General features: G+C 40.8%; 1 protein-coding gene across 4 annotated transcripts in view; it reads right to left on the minus strand.

Annotated features, from left to right (window-relative positions):
• CTNND2 (catenin delta 2) overlaps window positions 1–20,540 on the minus strand; it is an 822,756-nt gene that overhangs the window by 147,743 nt on the left and 654,473 nt on the right. For all 4 annotated transcript variants that reach the window (XM_053913918.1, XM_053913908.2, XM_053913912.2 and 1 more), the window contains one exon: window positions 13,030–13,213. In XM_053913918.1, coding sequence (XP_053769893.1) covers window positions 13,030–13,213 — 184 coding nt within the window. The remainder of the gene's footprint in view (window positions 1–13,029; window positions 13,214–20,540) is intronic.

Raw genomic sequence — 20,540 nt, forward strand, 5'->3', positions numbered from 1 at the left:
ATCCGAAGGGGTGGCACAGCCTAATGTCCATCGATGGCTGAATGGATTAAAAAATGCAGTGTATCCATACAATGGAATACTATTGCTCTACAGAAAGGAATGAAGTACTCATACATGCTACAACATGAACCTTGAAAACATCATGCTAAGGGAAGAAGCCAGCTGCCAAAGGTCATATCTTGCTTGATTCCATTTAAATGAAATGAAATATCCTAAGTAGGTAAACCCACGGAGACAGAAAGCAGACTGGTGGATGCCAGGGCCTGCAGGAGGGATAATTGGGAGTAACTGCTTAGTGGGTACACAGTTTGCTTTTAGGGTGATGAAAATATTTTGGAACTAGATAGAAGTGGTTACACTATGTTATGAATGTGCTAAATGCCACAAAACTATTCACTTTTAAATGGTTAATTTTCTGTTATATGTATTTCATAGGAACTTTTTTTAAAAGGAAAGAAAGAAACGAGAAGGAAATACTGAGGAGGTGGGTAGGCATCACGAGTCCAAATTGAAGGTGCCCATTGGGTTGAGGGGCACTTTTGTGCTGCTGGTCAGATGACACATGGCCAGGATTAATCCCATTTCCCTGGTTCGTTGTGCTTTTTGACCTTCAGCTGCACTTGAATTAAAGCTCTTAGAGTATAAAAAGTTTCCAAAGAAAGCAGAGGAAGCTGTGGGCCCTGAGGCATGCATGAGAGGTAAGAGGCTCTTTTCCTCTAACAGTGTCCTGTCCGGGGGTCCTGGCTGGGTGCTTGAGAGGAAACAGGATGGTAATTTGTCTCAGTTATCTCCCTTCAAATAGGAATGAGCCTGAGAAATCGTAAAAAATCCCCTAGTATAAGTTCCTTTGTGAGCTTATTCCTGCAGGCCCTGGCTGAGGACACTGCTCCATCTCACTCAAGAAGCATTGGCCTCTTAATCTATTTCAGTTGCTTAGGAGTGAGAGGGGTCAAGGACAAACGACATTTCATCGTGTTTGCTAGTCAGGATGATAGTGCTGCCTGTAGAGGAGAAATAGTAAAGTCCCTTTATGTTCTAGATAGAAACTTATCAGCACTGCTTTCATACACGCTAAGGAGAATTACTGCCTTTCAGGGCCTATCAAGATTCTTAGCAAAGGCCCAAAACCATTTTCTTCCAAAACACAAGGGCACTCCATGAGACAGAACGCGGCCATGTGCTTCCAGGCAGCCTCAAGGACATAATGCTTTCTCTTATTGAAATTATTATTCTTTTTGCAGTAAGCTTCATTGGCTCCAACTACCTGACTCACAAACTTGTACATAATAGAGAGCTCTTTGAGTAGTAAGTACCAATCACGGTGACAATGCTTCCAGTTAGCCAGACCCTTGTTTGTTTATAGAAATTAGTCTGCAATTACCAATTACATTGCTGGTCCAAAATAAGGTCAGGCAAGAATAATGGTCTGGATACAAATGTCCAGACAGGACTATTATGGAGAATTATAGGGGGTGATTAATCAGCTGGCCTCTTCCTGGGTATTGCCATTCCCACATAAAATCTTTGTGCTAACAGAGCTACTCTCTGGTCCTAAGTTACCTTAAGAGAAATGTAATTAGTTGTTAGGATTCATTAGCTCCAGTTAGTACATCCACCGCGCAGCATCTTCCTTGCTGGTTGACTGCTTGCTAATGGGGAGTAATGATGTATTTGTACCTCTACGGGACAATAACAAAGGACACAGGGTTAATCTGAAGTCCTGGCATGTTTGTCCTTTTACTTACCAGACTGAAAAACTGCAAATGGATTTCTGACACAGGCAGAAAAGCAGAGTGTCCTAAAAGCCAGTATTGAAGGTTGTCACTTTGGTTAGCACCTGCTATTACTTTGCTTCTTTTGCTTAAACCTTTCAAGAGGCAAGAAAATGTAGACCGAGCATAAAATCTGGGCAGAGCTGCCCTCTCTTTGGCTCTTCTCTGCTTAAGAAAATGTTTTACTTGGTATGTCTAGAAGCTTCTGCCAGTTTAGAACAACACCTTTATAACAAAAATGAAAGAAGAATGGTTTTTACTTTCAGGAGCTTCCCCAGTTCCCTGTTTCCGGAATGAGCAATGAGATGAGCAATTCTATGAGATGATGAAGATCCCATCAGACAGAGGCCACCACAAGCTCCACGGTGCAGAGCAGGACACTGGGAGCAGATGCTTTCTTTGCATTCACCCCACCTGTACCTCTTCTTCCTAGGACCCCCATGCGCCATAGCTCTTCATGCTCAGAGACCCCACTTGTCACTCCTCCCTATCAGCTCTGCACACTGATGGAGAGAAACCAGGGAATCAGACATCCCACTCAGTCTGCAGCCAAAGCTGTCAGTCCAATGCCCTTAAGTAAATAGTCAAGGACATCTCTGCATGACATGAGGAGGTCTTTACCCCAGGAAGGCAGTCCGTGAGACTGGAATGACAAATCACACCTTTTCTCCTCTCTTATTTAAAATATTCTTGGTCAACAAAGAAAGAAATGAAGCTTATTTCAAATATTCTTGGTTAATTACAAAACAATTAGACTGAAGGGAAAACAATGAGGTGGGTAGCAGAGTCGATACAGGCTGTGCAGAGCTGAGTTGGCGTCCAGCTCCTCCCTCTGAATTCACAAGATGGTGGGCAAGAGGGGTGATCTCTGAATTGGTGCCTCTAGAAAATGTAATTCATGGCTCTCATTGGTTACATTTCTCTTTTCTCCAAGAGCAATCGTAGCTGCTAGTTGGAGCTCTTCAGCTAATACTAATGAACACGCATTAGCCTCCACACATACTCTGCTTGTTGTTTTACGAGTTGTATTCCTCTCCTTGGTTGGTTTTTCCCAACTTGGATAAATGCTGGCTTTCTTTGTTTTAAAATAAGTGCTGCTTTGGAATGGGAAGTGAGAAATGGTATGAAAATATAGATATTTAAAAATATTGGAGAGGCAGTACATAAGCAATAAGTGAAACTGCTTGGCAAGCTCTTTCTTCCTTAATTTATGGTTAATAGACTTATTTCTTCACTTCTTCTCCAGGGATGCTACTTCTGATGCAACATAATGTAATTTGGGAGGCAGCAGGAGGAAAAATTATATTTTTAATATGAAGAAGTTATGAAGGATTATAAGAATAAACCATCTCTTACAATTTTCTTTTTATTTATCAGGGAGTTAACACTCTACAATCCAGTGTTTTATAAGGATCAATATTAAGCACCATTGTCCAACAGTTGGAAATCAACTAAGCTTTTTCATGTAATCTTTCTTCAAAGGAAGTAATTTGTTCATACGAATGGAAATATTTGAACATTCATGTTCTAATAGGAAGGATGACTACTCATATTGAAAAGATAAAATTTAATATTTGCTTGTTTTAAGAGAAGCCTATATTTGCCAACAAATTACAAGACAAATAATTTAAAATAAGTTTTGGTTATATTCTGCAAATTTTCATAATTAAGTAGATCAAATTTTGCAGAAGTAAGTGATGGAAACTTAGGAAGGAACAGAATAATGGGATATTTTATAGTCATCATTTACATTTTAGGTGAATCCTCATACTCACTTTTTCTTGCTTAGGGAAACAAAATAATGCTTGAGGAGAAATGGTCCCAATTGCTACTTCATTGAACATAAATGCTGGGAAGATCTTTGCAAAAATCTTGGGGGATAAAAAGGTCTTTGAAAGAACTGAAAAATAAAAGTTTTTTTTTATTTTTTGAGACTATTACTAATAGAAAAGATAAGAGAAATAAAAAATCCTGGAGACAAAAAGCTTCAGGGCTACAAGATATAAAAGTAAACCAAGTAAAGGTAAAAAAGCTTTTTATATGTAAAGAAAGAATGTATCAGTAAGAAGGAGGTTGGTCAGCCATGAAAATATTGGGGAAAAAAATTCCTATTGAGGCATTACTTAGGAAAAATATACTCCAACTTGTCCAGTCTGGAGGCAGCCTAATGGGACATGGATACATCAGGTTGTTGTAATGACATCATGTGTGACTTTCCACAGCAAACTCCACAGACTCTGTCTATTTGCTCTTCATGATAATCCTCATGCCCACCACAGAGCCAAGCATAGCACAGAGCCTTACCATAGAGTAAGGACTCAAAAGAACAGATGTTGAGAGTGAAACTTTCAGTCAATATAACTAACTCCTGTTATGTGGATACCACCAAGCAGCTCTGTGATTATAATACGGCTTTTTAGCGGCTAGCCGATGGAGAATGAAAGTGCCGGGGATGATTAGGCTTACAGACTGTCCATGAAAACGCTCCCACCCAAATCTCTAAGTGCAGGAGCATGACTGACTGGCGGTGCTGCTGCTCAGCCCTGAAATCTGTCCTTGTGTCTGCCTCCGTGATGAAGCCTCATTTCCCATGGAGACTCCCAGCCAGTGACACTGAACCGGGCAGCAGTGATAAGGCAACCTGTTCCCAGGAGATACAGGACTCCTTGGAAGGAGTGCTTGAGCTCAAGAACTCTCCAATGGCCTTACTGAACACCCCTGGAGTCTAATCATTGTCATCCATCCTTCTCCTCCTCACCTCTCCCCTGTCCTACCCCCCTTCCTTTTTCCTCCCTCCCTCCCTCCCTCCCTCCCTTCTCTCCTTCCTTCACCTGAGGTCAGACCTGTATCATGGTTTGATGGCTCTCCCAGTTCCTCCAGCTCTCATCCATTTTTCCTTTCAAGTGTTACCCCAATTATGTATCTTGTATAGATTGTTCATTCTGTCTTGGTGTTTGCTTCTCATAGGGTCTTGTCTGAGCCAGCATCCTGTCCTCAAGTGCAAATAAACACACACATTCTTGGGCTGATTCCTGCCTCTAATGGAACATGACGGAGTGGGAAGAGCCCAGCTGTGGCATCACACAACTACACATTTTTGTCACCCTTCCTTCTCTTACTCGCTGTCTGACCTGGAACAATTTACTCTTACCCTTGTGAGCATCAGCATCTTGATTGTAAAATGGAATAGAAACTCCTACCTTACTAGATTATTGAGACAACTGCATTAAACAGCATGCATATTAAAGAAGCACAGCATTATAATATGCTAAACCAAAAGCTAATTTCCTTCTGAGAGTATTGCAGCTTCAAGGTCTAGTTTATGACCAGGTAAGGCCAAAGTCAGGCCCTACAGCCTGTGGTACTCAAGGGTGATGACACTTAGGGTGACCTCCATTGGGAGTCCAAATTTAGAGAACACCTAGGGTCAGCAAGCAAATACCCTGGCCATGCTTTACATGTTCTTTTACATCTAATTAGGGATGTCTACATCAAACCTCTCCTTTATGTAGCCTGGTTTCCCTCAAAATATATCAAATTTGGGGCTCAAATATAGATACCCTAATTCCAAATGAAAGGTCATTTCAAATACATTCAATATTTGGATTTAAGAGTAGTATGTATAGAGATTTTCTAAGTGCCCTCCTTTATTGTTAAATCATTATTGATTCCATCAAAGCACACGATAGTTAATTATGTAAACCCCAATTCAAGAACAAATTTATTAGTTGGCCTTTATAATTCTTATGTTACTGTATAGAGAATTTCTTGAAGTTCCATTGGTGACTACCTTTTCTTGGAGGTAAGAAAAGGACAGTATCACTTTTATTCAGAAATCAATTCTAAAAATTAACAATAGCTAAAATTAGGGAATAAGGATAATTTTGGTTTATACTATACAATAAATCAAAATATATTTCATATTGGTCAACATGACCTTGCAAGAATGTTTTAATTTATTGAAAATTATTTCTCAAAGTGAAATAAACAGTGAAAGCCATCTATTATAATAGAGTTATGGTCTAAATGGTGTCCTTGCCACCTCAAATTCATCCGTTGGGGACCAAAATGATAGCATCTCAGAATATGACTGTATCAGGAGATAGTATCTTTAAAGAGGCAATAAGATAAATGAGGTCTTTAGCATGAGCCCTAACTCAACATGACTGGTACCCTTATAAGAAGATGAGATTAGGACAGAGATACACAGAGAGGAAGACCATGTGGGGACCCAGTGAGAAAGTGGCCATCTGTAGGCCAGTGAGAGAGGCCTCTGAGAACCAGCTGTACTGACATCTTGATTTCATACATCTAACCTCCAGAACTGTGTCTAAGCCACCCCATCTGTGGTACTTGGTTATGATAGCCTTAACAAATGAATTCAGTATAAACCACCACCTCCTTCTGACTGGGTGGGAGGAAGTGAGCTAGAGCAGTGCACCATGGGAGGTGAGGGGCCAGCCCACCCATCCTCTCTGATCGGGTCCGAGGACCCCGTACTCCTTATGCCCTCTCAAACTCTGTTCCCTCCCTTTGAAGAGCACCTTCGCTGCTCAGTCATGAACCCTCAAAACCATTCACTTTGCATCCGTAGTAGACACAGTGATCAGAAGTGGAGAACTGCTCAGGTGAGAAGCATCTTCTACTTTAAGACCAGGTGTGGGGCAGTGGGGGTGAGTGGGGCCAGGGGGTCTCTCGCCTGTTCACAGCATCCACGTACACGAGTCCATTCCCTTTTGAGGTACCTGGATAAGAGTGTTCAATTCAGCTGCCACAGAAGACTCGGATAAATCCAGAGCTCATTATACAGGGCTTAAAATATACTTTTTAGAAAAGATTCTTCTTAGATGAATAATAGTGGCAACCAAGTGAACATAGCATAAAAATAATAATAATTCCTCTTACCTGAGGTTAATGCACGAGTAAGCCACATAAAATACACGTCCTTGGGGCTTTCCAGCCAGAGTGTGATTATCACTAGTATTACTTTGTGACAGTGTTTTCTCAAGGTCACTCCAGAATTAGTGGCTCCATGGGACCAAGCACTCATCCATTATATGGGTTAAAATGACTAATTGAGGGTGCGAGTTTAATTATATTCATAAGCAAAGGCGCAGCGCAGCTCCGTTGACAGGCTTAATAACGTGCGTGTGTGCACAAAGATAGATGGAAAAAATTAGGGTTGTATATTGTTGTCCTTCGGACAAGATGCTGAAGTGGGAATAGAATAATAAAAATAAATAAATGACTCGACAGCAATAGGAAATGAGCTGTGGAAGTTACCAAAGCCAGCCTTGTTGCAAATACTTCAGCTCGAGAGAAAGTCCCACGTATGCATGACTAAATGCAACCCAGCCACGCAGTAACAGAGAGCGGCATGGTCTTATTGAGCTGGTAGAGCAAAAAGTGAAAAAGGGTACTCAGTGAGGGCTTCACCTGCAGTTCACTCTGAAGTGATGGTAATGGCCGCGACAGGGATCTTTACGGTATTGATTTGTGATACTGTAATTGGGAAACACGGTCACGTGTCACATTAAAGTGAGAAAGCATCCATTCTGTACCCAGCTGCTGCAGCCAGCTTCCTTAAATGATACTGATATCATGTAACGTGCCCTGCATGAGAACCTACAGTGACTTCTAGCCCCCTGCAGTATCAAACAAATCCACGCAACTTTCAGAAGCTAGTTCAAAGTCAGGAGGAAAAGAGGAGGCTCACACACAGGAGCAGAAAACACAAATTGGATCCATACCTGGGGACGCTCATTTCACAGCCACCAGTGAAGCAGCTGGATTTAAACCTTCTCTAGATGCGGCAGCCACATCTGGGTTGCAGAGCCCAATCCTTCTATAGGTGATGTTTTGCTTTGCACCTGAGCTATGGAGGGGAACATTCTTGTACAAACAGAAAAACAGCTCCCAGTTGGGGTCCTTTCCAGCGTGTGGGCACTGTTTAGAGACAGGCAGCTTTTTGGGGGGTTCTTTTTTTCTCCCTGCGCTATGTATTCCAGTGGCTCCCCAGCTTTGCAGCCCCCCTCTAGAATACTTACTACGAGGACTATATTGGGTTCCTAGGGCTGCTGGAACAAAGAAACACCAATTGTGTGGCTGAAAACAACACAAGTTTATTCTCTCATAGTTCTGGAGGTTAGAAGCCAGAAATCATGGTGTCAGCAGGGCCACATTTCCTCTGAAGGCTCTAGGGAAGAATCCTTCTTTGCCTCTTCCTAGCTGCTAGGAACTTTCAGCAATCCTTGGGGTTCCTTGGCTTATGGCTGCATCACTCCATTCTCTGCCTCTGTCCCCACATGGCCTTCTCCTCAGTGTGTCCCGACGTGCATGTCCTCTTCTTGTAAGGGTGCCTTTCATTGGACTTAGGGACACCCCAGTCCAGTATGACCTCATCTTTACTTAAGTAGTTATACCAGCAAAGGCCTTACTTCCAAATAAGGTCACATTCTGAGGTTCCCGGTGGACACAAATTTGGGGGGAACACTTACTGAACCCACTGCAGCAGCTTTAGCCATGACAAGCTTGTCCACAAGCTGAGCCAGACTAACCTCCACTAGGCAGCATTTGGGCCGTGGCTGGACAATACATGCTTTCGGTTGAAGGTGATGATTATTCTGGCTACAGGTTAAAAAAAGCATTTGATTGCACACCGTGCAACAAAACAGGCATGAACACAAACCTGAGCTGATTTCCAGGTCTGAGTGGCCTGGCTTGGGCAGTTTCCCCGGAGGGTCCCTCAGTCAGAAAGTGGAAGAAAAGATTATCACAGCAACTTCGTGCATTCTACATCTTACGCCTTTCTAACATTTAGCACATTTATTTTAGGGGATATTTTAAAACATGTTTATTAACAACTATAGTTTTAATCAGGCAGAATTGGAGCAAAAGGCCAAATTTAGAAAAGGGAAAGAAATGAGAAAGATGGTGAGTATTATGTGTTTCTGGGGAGGGGGCGGGGAGGAGTGAGTGAAAGGAAGCCTGTGGCGATGAGCTCCTCCCCCTGCCAATCCTCCCCAGCCCCGCCCTGCTCTAAGGCCCACTGTCCTCCTCTGGCACTGCTTCCTGGAATCCCACAATCCAGCCACCGCCATTCTGTCAACCTGCTCCTCCAACAAACACTAAGAGACTTTCTTTTTCTTTCTTTCTTTTTTTGTTTTTTTTGTTTTTTTTTAACATTTTTATCCTGTTTCCTCAATGACAGAGAGACTTCAGGAACAAATAGATAGATCTGCTTTTGAAAAATTACATTTTCTACCCCAAAACGAATTTTAAAAGGAAAGGGGCTAAGGGCATTAACTTTTCATTCTAAACTTCATATGTGCTTCAATTTGTATTATGTCAATGTATGACATCTTCCCATGGACACTTACCACGCATTTTCAGAGAGGGCAAAGGCAAGGGCTCTTCTCTTTAGAATGTCCCCATGAGTGTGCCCTGTGCTCCAGGCTTGGGGATGGCGTGGTGACCCACTGATATTGGTACATCATCTACTGTCAAAGGCTTGAGAAATTGGACAAAGTCCATTAAGACTGCACCAACTTGTCAAAAGATTGCACAGTGCTGGTGTGCCAGATTTTAGCTTACTAAGTAAGGCTCTGGCCTTTTTCCAACTTAATGCAAATTTCACTCCGATAAGCTGATAAATTTATTATTAAATTTCACTCTGATAATATTTAATAGTATTTTCTTTACATATTGTTGAAAACTATAGTTAAAGAAACAAGTCAAAAATATCAAGTCATTTTAAGTCATCAGTAAAAGAATGAAGGAATGTGAATACTGGACAACTAGTGTCAACTTTATTATCTAGGATATGCCTTAAACTATAGTCTTAGCTTTAAAAAAAGGCACCCATTGCTCTGATTGATTGTCTAAATTGAGATTAAGATGTTGGTGGAGAGAAGGACTTTCGTGGGGCTAAGGGATGGACCTGGCCACCTGCCCACTCCATCATCAAGGTTTTGGGAGAGGAGAAGGGAAAGCAAGCGAGGTGGAGGAGGGAGACAACTGCAGCAATCAGAGGCAAAAGGGATGCTGAGCAAGTGGATGCCACTCAGTAAATGTCAAGGAGCAAATTAAAGAAACTAACATGCAGAGAGTACTGTTCATTCATTGGTTGTTTGGTGGTGGTGTACTAAGCACAGAGCTGCTCATCCTGTCTCATACAATATTTTCTTTCCCCTTTGTGGGGTATAGTGGGAATAGTCTGGATTAGGAGTCAGGATGTGGGTGTAAGGACTGGCCTCATAATTTGCTAGACATGAGCTATTATTGAACTCATAATAAATTGTTGGGTGTATTGAATGTAAAGATCTATGGAAATAGTTCACAAAGCTACAAATCAGTGTCAGTTAAATTTAATAGAATGGAACAAAATACGGATATTCACTGTGGTCCACAGAAGGCATCTTAAAAACCAGACATGCAGGGTATCCCCAGTGAATTCACAGCTCCACTCTTATTGCCTCTTCTCCCCACCTGTCCCGAATGTGTCCTGCTCAACTTGTTCCCACACACAGCTGCCCATTGTGCTCTCTTGGTCAAGATTCGCCGTTGCTCTTGACTCCTTACATACTCAGGTCTATTTTCCTTAGCTCTGCCTGGAAGGCCCTTCATCACCTGGAATGGAACAACTATGCCATCTGCACTTCCTGCGGTCTCCTGGGTCACAGATCACTTATAGGTCCTGGAACCCCTCACATCTGAAAGAGCGCGCCTGCTACTCTTTTGGCTGCAGTGCTTCCCACTGTGTTGACTGATGAAGTCCTTTCTCTGTTTGGGCCCAGTCTCCTCTGATTCTTGAAGACTTTTTTGACCTTGCTGACTAAGTTAGTCACCCTCCCCCCAGTTTTTCCTTCTGAACTACCCTAAACATAGCATTCTAAGATGTTGCATGAGGGTTCATCATATGGGTGCTGTGTTCTTGCAATAGATGATGAGTTTCTGAAGCGCTGAAATAACCAAGGGGCTGCCATGGTTATTTCTGACCCCCAGTCCCTCCTGGGCACACAGCAGGGACTCAGCAAATGCTTACAGATAAAGCTGCTGAAAGGCAGGAGCAGCTGGCAAAATAATTTCTTTAATGTAAGTAAGTTCTGGGTTTTGTTGTAAAAATGAAGAATGTAAATACCTCACATATTAGAATCTAAGTAGGTGGCAGATAAGAGTAGAAATTTGTTGAAACCTTTCATCCACTGAGGCTTTATTTGATAAACTGCTGTAATTTTAGCCCCTTCCCAGGGCCATTTTCTTCCTCTCTATGTCCACCCCGCTTATCAATGCGGGATGGTTCATAAACACATTCAAATAAGAGAGGAGAAATTATATTTCTTTCTGTGGGAGGGCAGGCATTAAATGAAGGGGGCAGTGAAAATATTCACCACACATTGATGAGTTTGGCTTTCTTGCTGACATGATAAACTCAGAAAAGTAGGAAAACCCTAAACCTGGTTGCATCTGGACTAAGGAAAGTCCATTTGGTTACATGAAACTCTTTTCTAAATCAGATGCCCCATTTTTTGCCCCTATGTTGCATGCAGTCACCCCTGGCCAGAGGCAGACACAGCACAGGTCAAGCCTCCGCATATGTGAATACAGAGGAAGGGAGAGCCATCCCACTCTGACCTAACTTAGCTCTAGGTCTAATCCCAGACCCCTAGCTCAGCCAGATGACCTACAGAAGGGACCCATGAACCCACACTGGTCTAGCGCTTCATTGACTTTTCCTCTAATGGTGTTGAATGCATGTGCATGGTGGCGTGGCCTACATCCTCCACTCGAGCATCGTGAGTATGTGATTATGCTACTCTGTTACTCAGGGGGAATTTTAACTGACTGAGCTAACCGGTCTTTGCTGACCGTACTTCTACAATCGATTCTGAGGCAGTTCCTTCTATGCTCTTTATTAGGAATGATGAGTCTACAAGTCAGGGATGCTTGAAAGGGACAAATTACGTGTAATAGCTGCAAACAACTGAAATAGAAAATCCAGGCATAAAGGGTCAGAAGCACCTCCAGTTGTAGCTTTGGGAGAGGTTTTTTTTTTTTTGTAGTGGAATAAAAAAACCTTCTTCCAGAAGGTTTCTGGAAGATAACACTTTAAGAGGTTAATAAATAGATGGTTCAACAGGGGTTTTTGGAGAACTGTATGTTTGGCCTTTGATGGTGACTATCCAGAGAAACCATGTCAAAAGATCATTATTTTGTGACCTTGAGGAAAAGCAAAGTCATCAGAGGATTTCCTATTCCTGCCCATGAATGCACGTGGATGTTTGTGGAGGCAGACTCTCTTTATCTCCTTCTGCGCATACACAGTTGACACAAACACCCCGCCCCCCCTAGGCTAGAGGCTGAGAGCACTGTTATAAATATTCATGAGGTAATTATTATTAATGTCACCAAGGTGATTTTGTTCCTTCTCAGTAGAGACAAGTTTCTGCACCTAGAAACCAATCAACTGTAGGAGAAACGGCAGCTTGGAGGCAGCTCAGCAAAAGCAATCATATATGTTTTACCTTTGGAATATAGATTATTGGACTAGGTATTTGAAATCGCTTTTTACCCCCACCCCATCATTCATTAAGTTTATTCCAGCAGAGATTTCCAACTCTGTACATAATACAATATCTGTGGGAGCATAGTTTCTAGAGTTTGGAAGAACTTGATTAATATATTCTTTTCTAAGAGCAAAAATTAAAACCTAAGGATGACTTTTGTAAAAATGCATTGGGAGAAAATTATAACACATTTGCTTTCATTATTAAAAATTTTCACACAATATGCTTTATTAAAAAGAGCTGTTCTAAGAATTATAGGTTCTTGCAATCACAGAGCAAAGAAAAATAAAGAAAGCTACTGGCAACAGTTCACTAGAACCCTGTGTACCAGTCATGGACTCTCCCCCAACCAGCTGGCCTCCCTGGTTACTCTGTGTGCAGATGTGTCATAACATGGGAACTTATTGCAAAATATTGTTTTTCATCAAAGAAAAGGAATTATTTTTGGTTGAAATGAATTTTTTTTCCCAAGACCTAAGAAAATATGTTAAGTAACTTGAATACTTGTAGGCACAGGATAGTGGGACATGCCTACACCTCATTAGAAATGTTTTTGCTAACTTCTCATACTCCATTGCCTAATCAACAGTCATCTTTCCAGAACACTCTGATCTTTAGTGAAACAGCAATTAAAGCTGCAGAAACAGAGAATGCGGATGACGGCAGGAGGAGGCGACAATGTCAGGACTCACCTTAGGCATCCAGTGGCATTTCGCAGCACCTGTGACGAATGCAGCTGTATTTTTCGGTCATCCTGAAGAGGTGAATTTTCCCAGCCCGAGTGGGGGATAATCACAGCATTTGTCAACACCGCCAGGGTGTCCTGGATAATTGGCATTTTGAGAGCATCACAAGATGATAGGTTCCAAAGGACTCCTGCAAGACAGACACAAACAGAGCTTTTGTATGGCCACTGCTTTTCTCATCCCAGAACTGTTTTCCCTAATCAGGTTAACAGCGTGGGCAGAGGGATTGAGAGAGTGTGAGCATATGTTCCTGAACGCGCCTTTCATTTCAGAACACATGTGAACCCATTAAAAGAGCGCTGTGAATATCTGACAAATGAGAAGAGGAATTATGTGATTATCTTTGTTCCATCTAAGAGACTAACCAGGGTTGAGAGATCTGATTGAATTGAGGATAACAACCAGGCTTCCATTCCACTATTAATACAACAGACCAAGTACCCAATGCTAACCAAACCCAAAGAGCAGCGACAGTTGTCTGAAATGGACCACAAGTGCATGTCCATTTAGTCTTGTCCAAGAGACCTCCACATGCACCTGTGGCCTATTTGATTCACTTAGCTTCCACGGAGAGCCAGTCACCATCACGCAGGACCTTATGAGAATCCAGCATCAGGTTTGATGATGACAGGCTCAACGAGAAATTTAAACTTCCTGTCACTTGTGACAGTTTTGTCAGCTTTTCCCTGAAAAAGGAAGAGCAATGCTCAGGAGTCCCTACAGATTATTCTTTCTTATATAACGACAAAGAGAGCAGCAGGAAGTTGAGGGTGCGTTTGCCAAGGACAGGTGTAACAGTAACGATGGCAGAGCAGAAAAAAACATTTTTACAACAGATGACACGTTTCAGGCTTCTGAATGTTTTTTAATGAGTCTTTAAAATGGGATTAATTTTAGGAAAGCTCGTAAGTATGGCATATATGTTATAATAACATTTGAAAAAATGTTTATTATTCTTTTTGTTGTTCAAAACAGTACGCATAAAGGTAAAAGAAACAGAAAGTGATACTCCATGTCACTATGAAAGAAAGACTGTATTTTCCCTCAAGACTCACCTACATAGATATCGTCATTGCAGATATTGGCAATAAAATATCATAGTTGTTTTCAAATACACGACTTCAAACTTACTTGTCCAATAGGTTTTCAACAATTTTAAAGATGAGATTTTACTTTTTCTATTCATAATAAGCAGACCACACTTGTTTCTGAAATTTGCTTTGCTAGTTTCTTGCATTGAGAGCATGGTGGACTATTAAAGCACATTAATAATACTAATCTGAAAGTCAACAATGCTAGATTGTTAATAACTGAAGCTAACAGTTGAAAATCAACTCTATGAAAGTGACTGTAGACACAAACTCTTCCAACTCTCTTTCAAAGAGAGCTGTGCTCTCTGTGCTCTCACCTGCTGGGAATTTCATTTAAGAAAATGCAAAGGAAACAAAGCAGCATCTTGACTGTACAAACCAACCCTTCAGTATAGGGCACTGGCTTAAGGGCAATTCCTGCCTGCCTGTCTGCTTTTGTAAATAAAGTTTTATTGGAACACAGCCTTGCCTGTTCCTTTATATATTGTCTATGGCTGCTTTTGTCCAATGAGGGAGGAGTTGAGTATCTGTGACAGAAACTGCATGGCCCACAAAGCCTAAATAAATTTCATTCCCAAATCCTGATTTGTAAATATTGTACCAACACCTGAAAGTTGAGGTTAGTAAATGCTTTAAAATATGGTTGGTAAGTTGTGCTGTAAACACATTTCCCCTAAAAACTAAATAGTAAAAGCAAGACTTTTGTATCTTTATATGCAATAAATTTAAAAGAATGTAAATTAAAGGTATTTAATGACAATAAAGTGCTTTTTACTGTTTCCTAACAGAAAAGTGGCCAGAAGGGAAAAATTTAAAAAAACATGTGAAGGCCTAATTTAATGTCTCACGAGTAGAAGGTTGGAAAAGAAGATTGGATCCAAGGTACCTCTTTATTGGGCTTTTCTCTCCTTTCCTTTCTCATTAATTCATTAATTAGTGCAGCCTAATTCAGCATCATGCATGGACAGATGTTTCCTAGTTCGCATTCATTCCACCTTTCCAGGCTGGCTCCATCTGTGCTTCACATTCCAATGAACTTATCAAAATGCCTGACCCATATCTGTGAACTTTCGCTCTTACTTCCTATCTGCAACCCACAGCGCTTCCTGAGCTCATGGGAACTGCAGGGGATCTCTGATCACGGACAGCTTTACCTCCTCTGTCTGGATGAGGACTTGGCAAAGTGCATATAATGTGGCAGAATTTCTTCTGGGGGGGGGGGTTCAGAAAACTGAAAGCAGGGGGCCCTCAAAACTTTGAATTTTGGTTGGTTATGTGGACCCTGGAGATACGCTTGAGTATAGAATCAGTAGCCCGTGAACACATTTGAGATAAAGGTCAGCATATCTGACAGGAGTCAAAAGTGGGAAACAACTGGGAATTCCACCTCTGTCTTGCTACACACACGCACACACACACACACAGTAGTCCTGGCCAAAGCGAGAGAGACTCGTGGACAAAAGTGAACATATTTAGACATTCTTGGTGAACAAATGAGAAATGAGTGTTTTGCTCAAATTTCTCTTTACTCTTTTCTCTTTCTTCTATAGTGGTTTAAGACATGCCCAAACATTCCTTTCAAATGGTGGAACCAAATCCTTCGCCCTGTGAGTAATCCACTTCTGACCAACAGAATATGGTGGAGGTACCTACGAGTAAGCAGCCCTCTGGGAGGGCCCATGTGGGGAGGCACTGAGGCCTCCAGCCAATGGCCACATGAAGGAAGTGGACTCTCCAGCCCCAGTCCAGCCTTAGATGATGGCAGACTCATGAGGAGCCCAGAATCTGCTGCTCCTGGGCTCCCAAAACTCAAACTGGATGGTGTGAATGTTTGTTGTCTTAAGATCGAAAAATTTGGGGTTATTTTTTGATGCAGCAACAGTAGTTAATGTCCCTTCCCTTCCCTCTATGCTTCCCTCTCTCCCCTCGCTATTCCCTTTGTCTCCTGGACTCACTCTCCCCTCTCCCACAATACTTCGCTCCCCCCTCATTTCTCCTCTCATTCTAACTTAGACCCACTTTTTCTCTTACTCCCTATAGATCCCCTACACTCTCACTGAAGTCTATTCTGAGTCCAGAAGATACAGGAAGGAGGATCCAGCTCAACTTCGTAATTAAATTTAAAATGAATTTTAATTTAGGTTGCAAATATTTGACTTTTGAAAATGTATCCTTCTTCATGTTTGAAACTTACAAATGGCTAAACACTTTCTTTAATTTGCAATAATCCTTTATTAGTTGTATTAGTTTCCTATTGCTGCTGTAACAAGTTACCACAAATGTAGGGGATTAAAACAACACAGATTTATTATCTTACAGTTCTGGAGGTCTGAGTCTAAAATGGATTGAGGGGTTGCGCTCTTTCTAAAAACACTAAGGGAGAATTCCCCTGTTTTCTTGAGGTTTCTAAAGGCTGCTTGGGTCCCTTGGCTTGAGGCTGGTGTCACTCTGACTTCAGCATCCATTACCGCATCTTCTTCCCTGACTCTGTCCTGTTACAAGCACACTTGTGATTCCACTGAGCCCACCTGGATCACCCAGGACAATCCCCCTGTCTTGAGATCCTTCACTTAATCCCATGTACAAAGTCCTTTTCATATGTAAGATAACATTTACAGGATCTGAGAATTAGGACATCCTTGGGGGGGCTATTATTCAGTCTACCCCACATTCCCTTAAAATATTCTGTTGCTTAAAATAAAATTTAACCTCTAATCTAATTGTAGCTTCCTGATAAAGCCTTCCCCAAACCTCTAATTTTTAAAAAATGTTGTATGTCTTTTAAAAATATCTTATTTATTTATTTTTTAGAGAGGGGAAGGAAGAGAGAAAGAGAGGGAGAGAAATATGAATGTGTGGTTGCCTGTTATGTGCCCCCCACCGTGGGCTTTGCCAGCAACCCAGGCATGTGCTTTGACTGGGAATCGAACTGGTGACCCTTAGATTAGCAGGCCGGCACTCAACCCCTGAGCCACACCAGCCAGGGCTAAACCTCTAAATTCATCTTCAAGCAGATCCTCTGTCATCTGTTTGTTCACCGTGTGCATTTTAAGGACCTACTGTGTGCCAGGTTCTGTTTGACACAGTGGACACATTAGTGACTGTCCCCATGGCCCTTCCATTACCGTAACTCTGGTTATTATGCTCCGGCCAACAGGGACTTGTTTCTTCTCCTTGGACACACAGCTTGTTTGTAACGCAGGTGTCTTGGACTTCCTGCTCTCTGTCTGGCACATTCTGCTCCAGGACGTTCCAATGTTGATCCTTCTTTCTTCTCACCAGGCACCTTAAATGTGCCAAATTCAGAGAACTTTCTCTGGATCAGTCTAAACAACCTTCCAAGACACTTGCTTTGGATCTTTTATTTTAATTTTCAGGAGACCTCATCACTTATTATATGTTTCCTTTGTTTTTTCATTCCTTGATTTTCTGTTATTTGCTCACTGTTCTTCCTCACAAGGTCCAGCCAGGAAATGAAGGCAAGGACCTTGTCTGAGGGCTCACAGCATACAGAACACATACAGCACACACACAGCACACGCAACATGCTCTGACATACACTGTGTGCTCACCAGATAGACACTAAATAAACACAAGGATTATAAATGGATAACATGGCCCTTATAGGGTATCAGGTGCTCCTAGCATCAGACACTCTTTAAGTATTAGAGTACTAGCAAGATGAAGTAGTGGTCTAAAAGAATAAAATAGCAGATGCAAGATGTAATGCTACAAATAATAAATCCAAATAAGAGCACAAAAATGTCATTTCAGTAGGGTGGTTATAACCCTTGACTCCACAGAAATTCTACATTTAGCTAGTAGAGAAAAATTAACATCACTAAAACACATTCATCAGTTTAGCATTAGAAGGCATATCTCCAGTGTTTCATTTGAGTAATTTTCTTATATCAACTCCCTAATAATTCAAATTAGCCAAGGCAATACAAAAATCCAATTCATGGAATAAAGTGAATTCACAGTGGTATTCAGCAGCCATAACAAGCCACCCCATTTATTCTTATCTGAAAATACCATAAAAATGTTTTAGCATTTTGGTTGATGATCACTAGCAAATTTTAATTTGCTTGATGAAAATATACTAATTTCTTCCAGATTACAATTTCTAATAAAATTGTTTTATAGCATCTTTCCTTCAATTATATATCTTCAGTAACTTTCCTTTATCAGTATAAAGTTATTACTGCTTCCAAATATAATTTTGACAGTAGGTTTAGTTGAGAAGATATTTAAATAACTAATTATGTATACTAAATATATTTCAAATATAGTTTATTTTTATTTCAGGCTCGGGATGGCTCTTTTCCTCAAGATTATCCATATTCATGAGCAGTAATTGGTTCATTAAAATTTCTTTAATAAAATCTTAATTACATTCATTGGCTCCTTTACTTTGTTTTAGTACAGGATGATTATGTTTTTTCTTTTCCTAAAAGAGATGTAGACTATCATGAAAAGAAGAAACTCAGATTGACAAAAGAAAGCATTTTAATAATTGCAAGTCTTATATCATGACAAAATCAAACATTGCCCGTGGCTATGCAAGACTTTCCTATGACCCCTTCAGTTGCTATTAATCTTTAGACCTAAAACTAAATCCCTGAACATGGTAAAGCTCAAACCAAAGAAAAGTTGGGCTGAATTCATTTCAAATGAATGCTTTGAAAATTTTTTAATTAAAAATTAACCTAATGAAGAGATGAAGATTTATTTTAAACAAATCTGTCATTCATCTTATTCTGACAGTGGAAATTTGTGTACCTGGGGAAGGGAGAGAAGAAGAAGAATGGAGGCAAACAAGTTTATTTTTTAACAAATTGAGGCCAGTCCTGGTTGGGGTTGGAATGGGATGGGACCAGTGGGACGCCCATCACCACATTATCCATCCTCATCCATTCCTACCTGAGTCATAGGTGGGTAGAGGGTAGCTGATCAAAATCTGGAGGCCCATGACACCCTGAACTCATGCAGAATGCATGTGCATGCATGGGAGTGCAGTGTGCATACAGGTACATGTGTTTCTCAGTGCATGCAAGCACATGCTTATAAGCATGAATGTGCACACAGGCATATATACAAATGTATTCAAGAGTGTATGTATATGCATGTGTGCCTTCGTGCACACTTGTGTGCATCTGTGTGTGTGCATATGTATATTTGAGTGCATCACATAAACACTGCCAACTTGTCCCTGAGAAGTCATGACCCTCAAAGTATGTTTGTAAACTATGATTGTTTTGCGAGTCCTTCTAGATAGTATATGTGATAACTTCAAAAAGATTTACACACCACACTGATTTAATGTTTTTAAGAATAAAAATGTTGATTTGAATTGATGCTAAAGTTTACCAAAATGTTCATATAATAATGAGTAGTTCAAAACAAAATCAACAAGTAGAACTATATAAAATTGAAAAGCTTCTGCCCTGCAAAACAACCAACCAACAGAATGAAAAGGCAACCTGTTGAATGGGAGAAAATATTTTCGTACCATAGATGGGATAAATGGTTATCATCAAAATGTATAAGATACTGATAAAACTCAGTTAAAAAACAACATCAGTCTGATTAAAAATGGGTAAAGGAACTAAATAGACATTTTTCCAAAGAAGACATCCAAATAGCCAACACGTACATAAAAAGATGCTCCACATCACTAATCATCAGGGAAATGCAAATCATCAAAGCCACAATGAGATTTCACCTCACACCTGTTAGAATAGCCATTTTCCAAAAGACAGAGATAACAAGTGTTGGCCAGATGTGGGGAAAAGGGAACCCTTGTGCACTATTGGTGGGAATGTAAATTGGTTTTAGTCACTGTGGAAAACAGTATGGAGTGTCCTCAAAAAGTTAAACATAGAACTACTGCATGACCTAGAGATTTCACTTCTGGGTATTTATCCAAAGGAAATGAAAACAACATATTGAAAAGGTATCTGCACTCCTATGTTCATTAAGACATTATTCACAGTAGCCAAATAAAGAAATAACCTAAGTGTTCATTAATGAATGAATTGATAATGAAGATATGCTATGTATATATGCACGTATATGTGTGTGTATGTGTATATATAGGTGTATATATGTGCACACATATGTATACATGTACACATATGTATACATGTACACACATATGTGTATATGTATATACACATATACAGTCTGTTCACAAAGTATCCAGCTATGTACTAAGAAAAATAGAGACATTTATTGAAGAAGCTACAAGATACAAGAAACATTGTACACAGGACAATGACACCTTGCTCCCCTTCAAAGTAGGCACCTTGGGACCTCACACAGTTCCAATTGCCATCGGCTTCCCTGTTGTATTTTCCTGAATCT

Source organism: Desmodus rotundus, chromosome 1, assembly GCF_022682495.2.
Source record: "Desmodus rotundus isolate HL8 chromosome 1, HLdesRot8A.1, whole genome shotgun sequence".
Classification (NCBI taxonomy): Eukaryota; Metazoa; Chordata; class Mammalia; order Chiroptera; family Phyllostomidae; genus Desmodus; species Desmodus rotundus.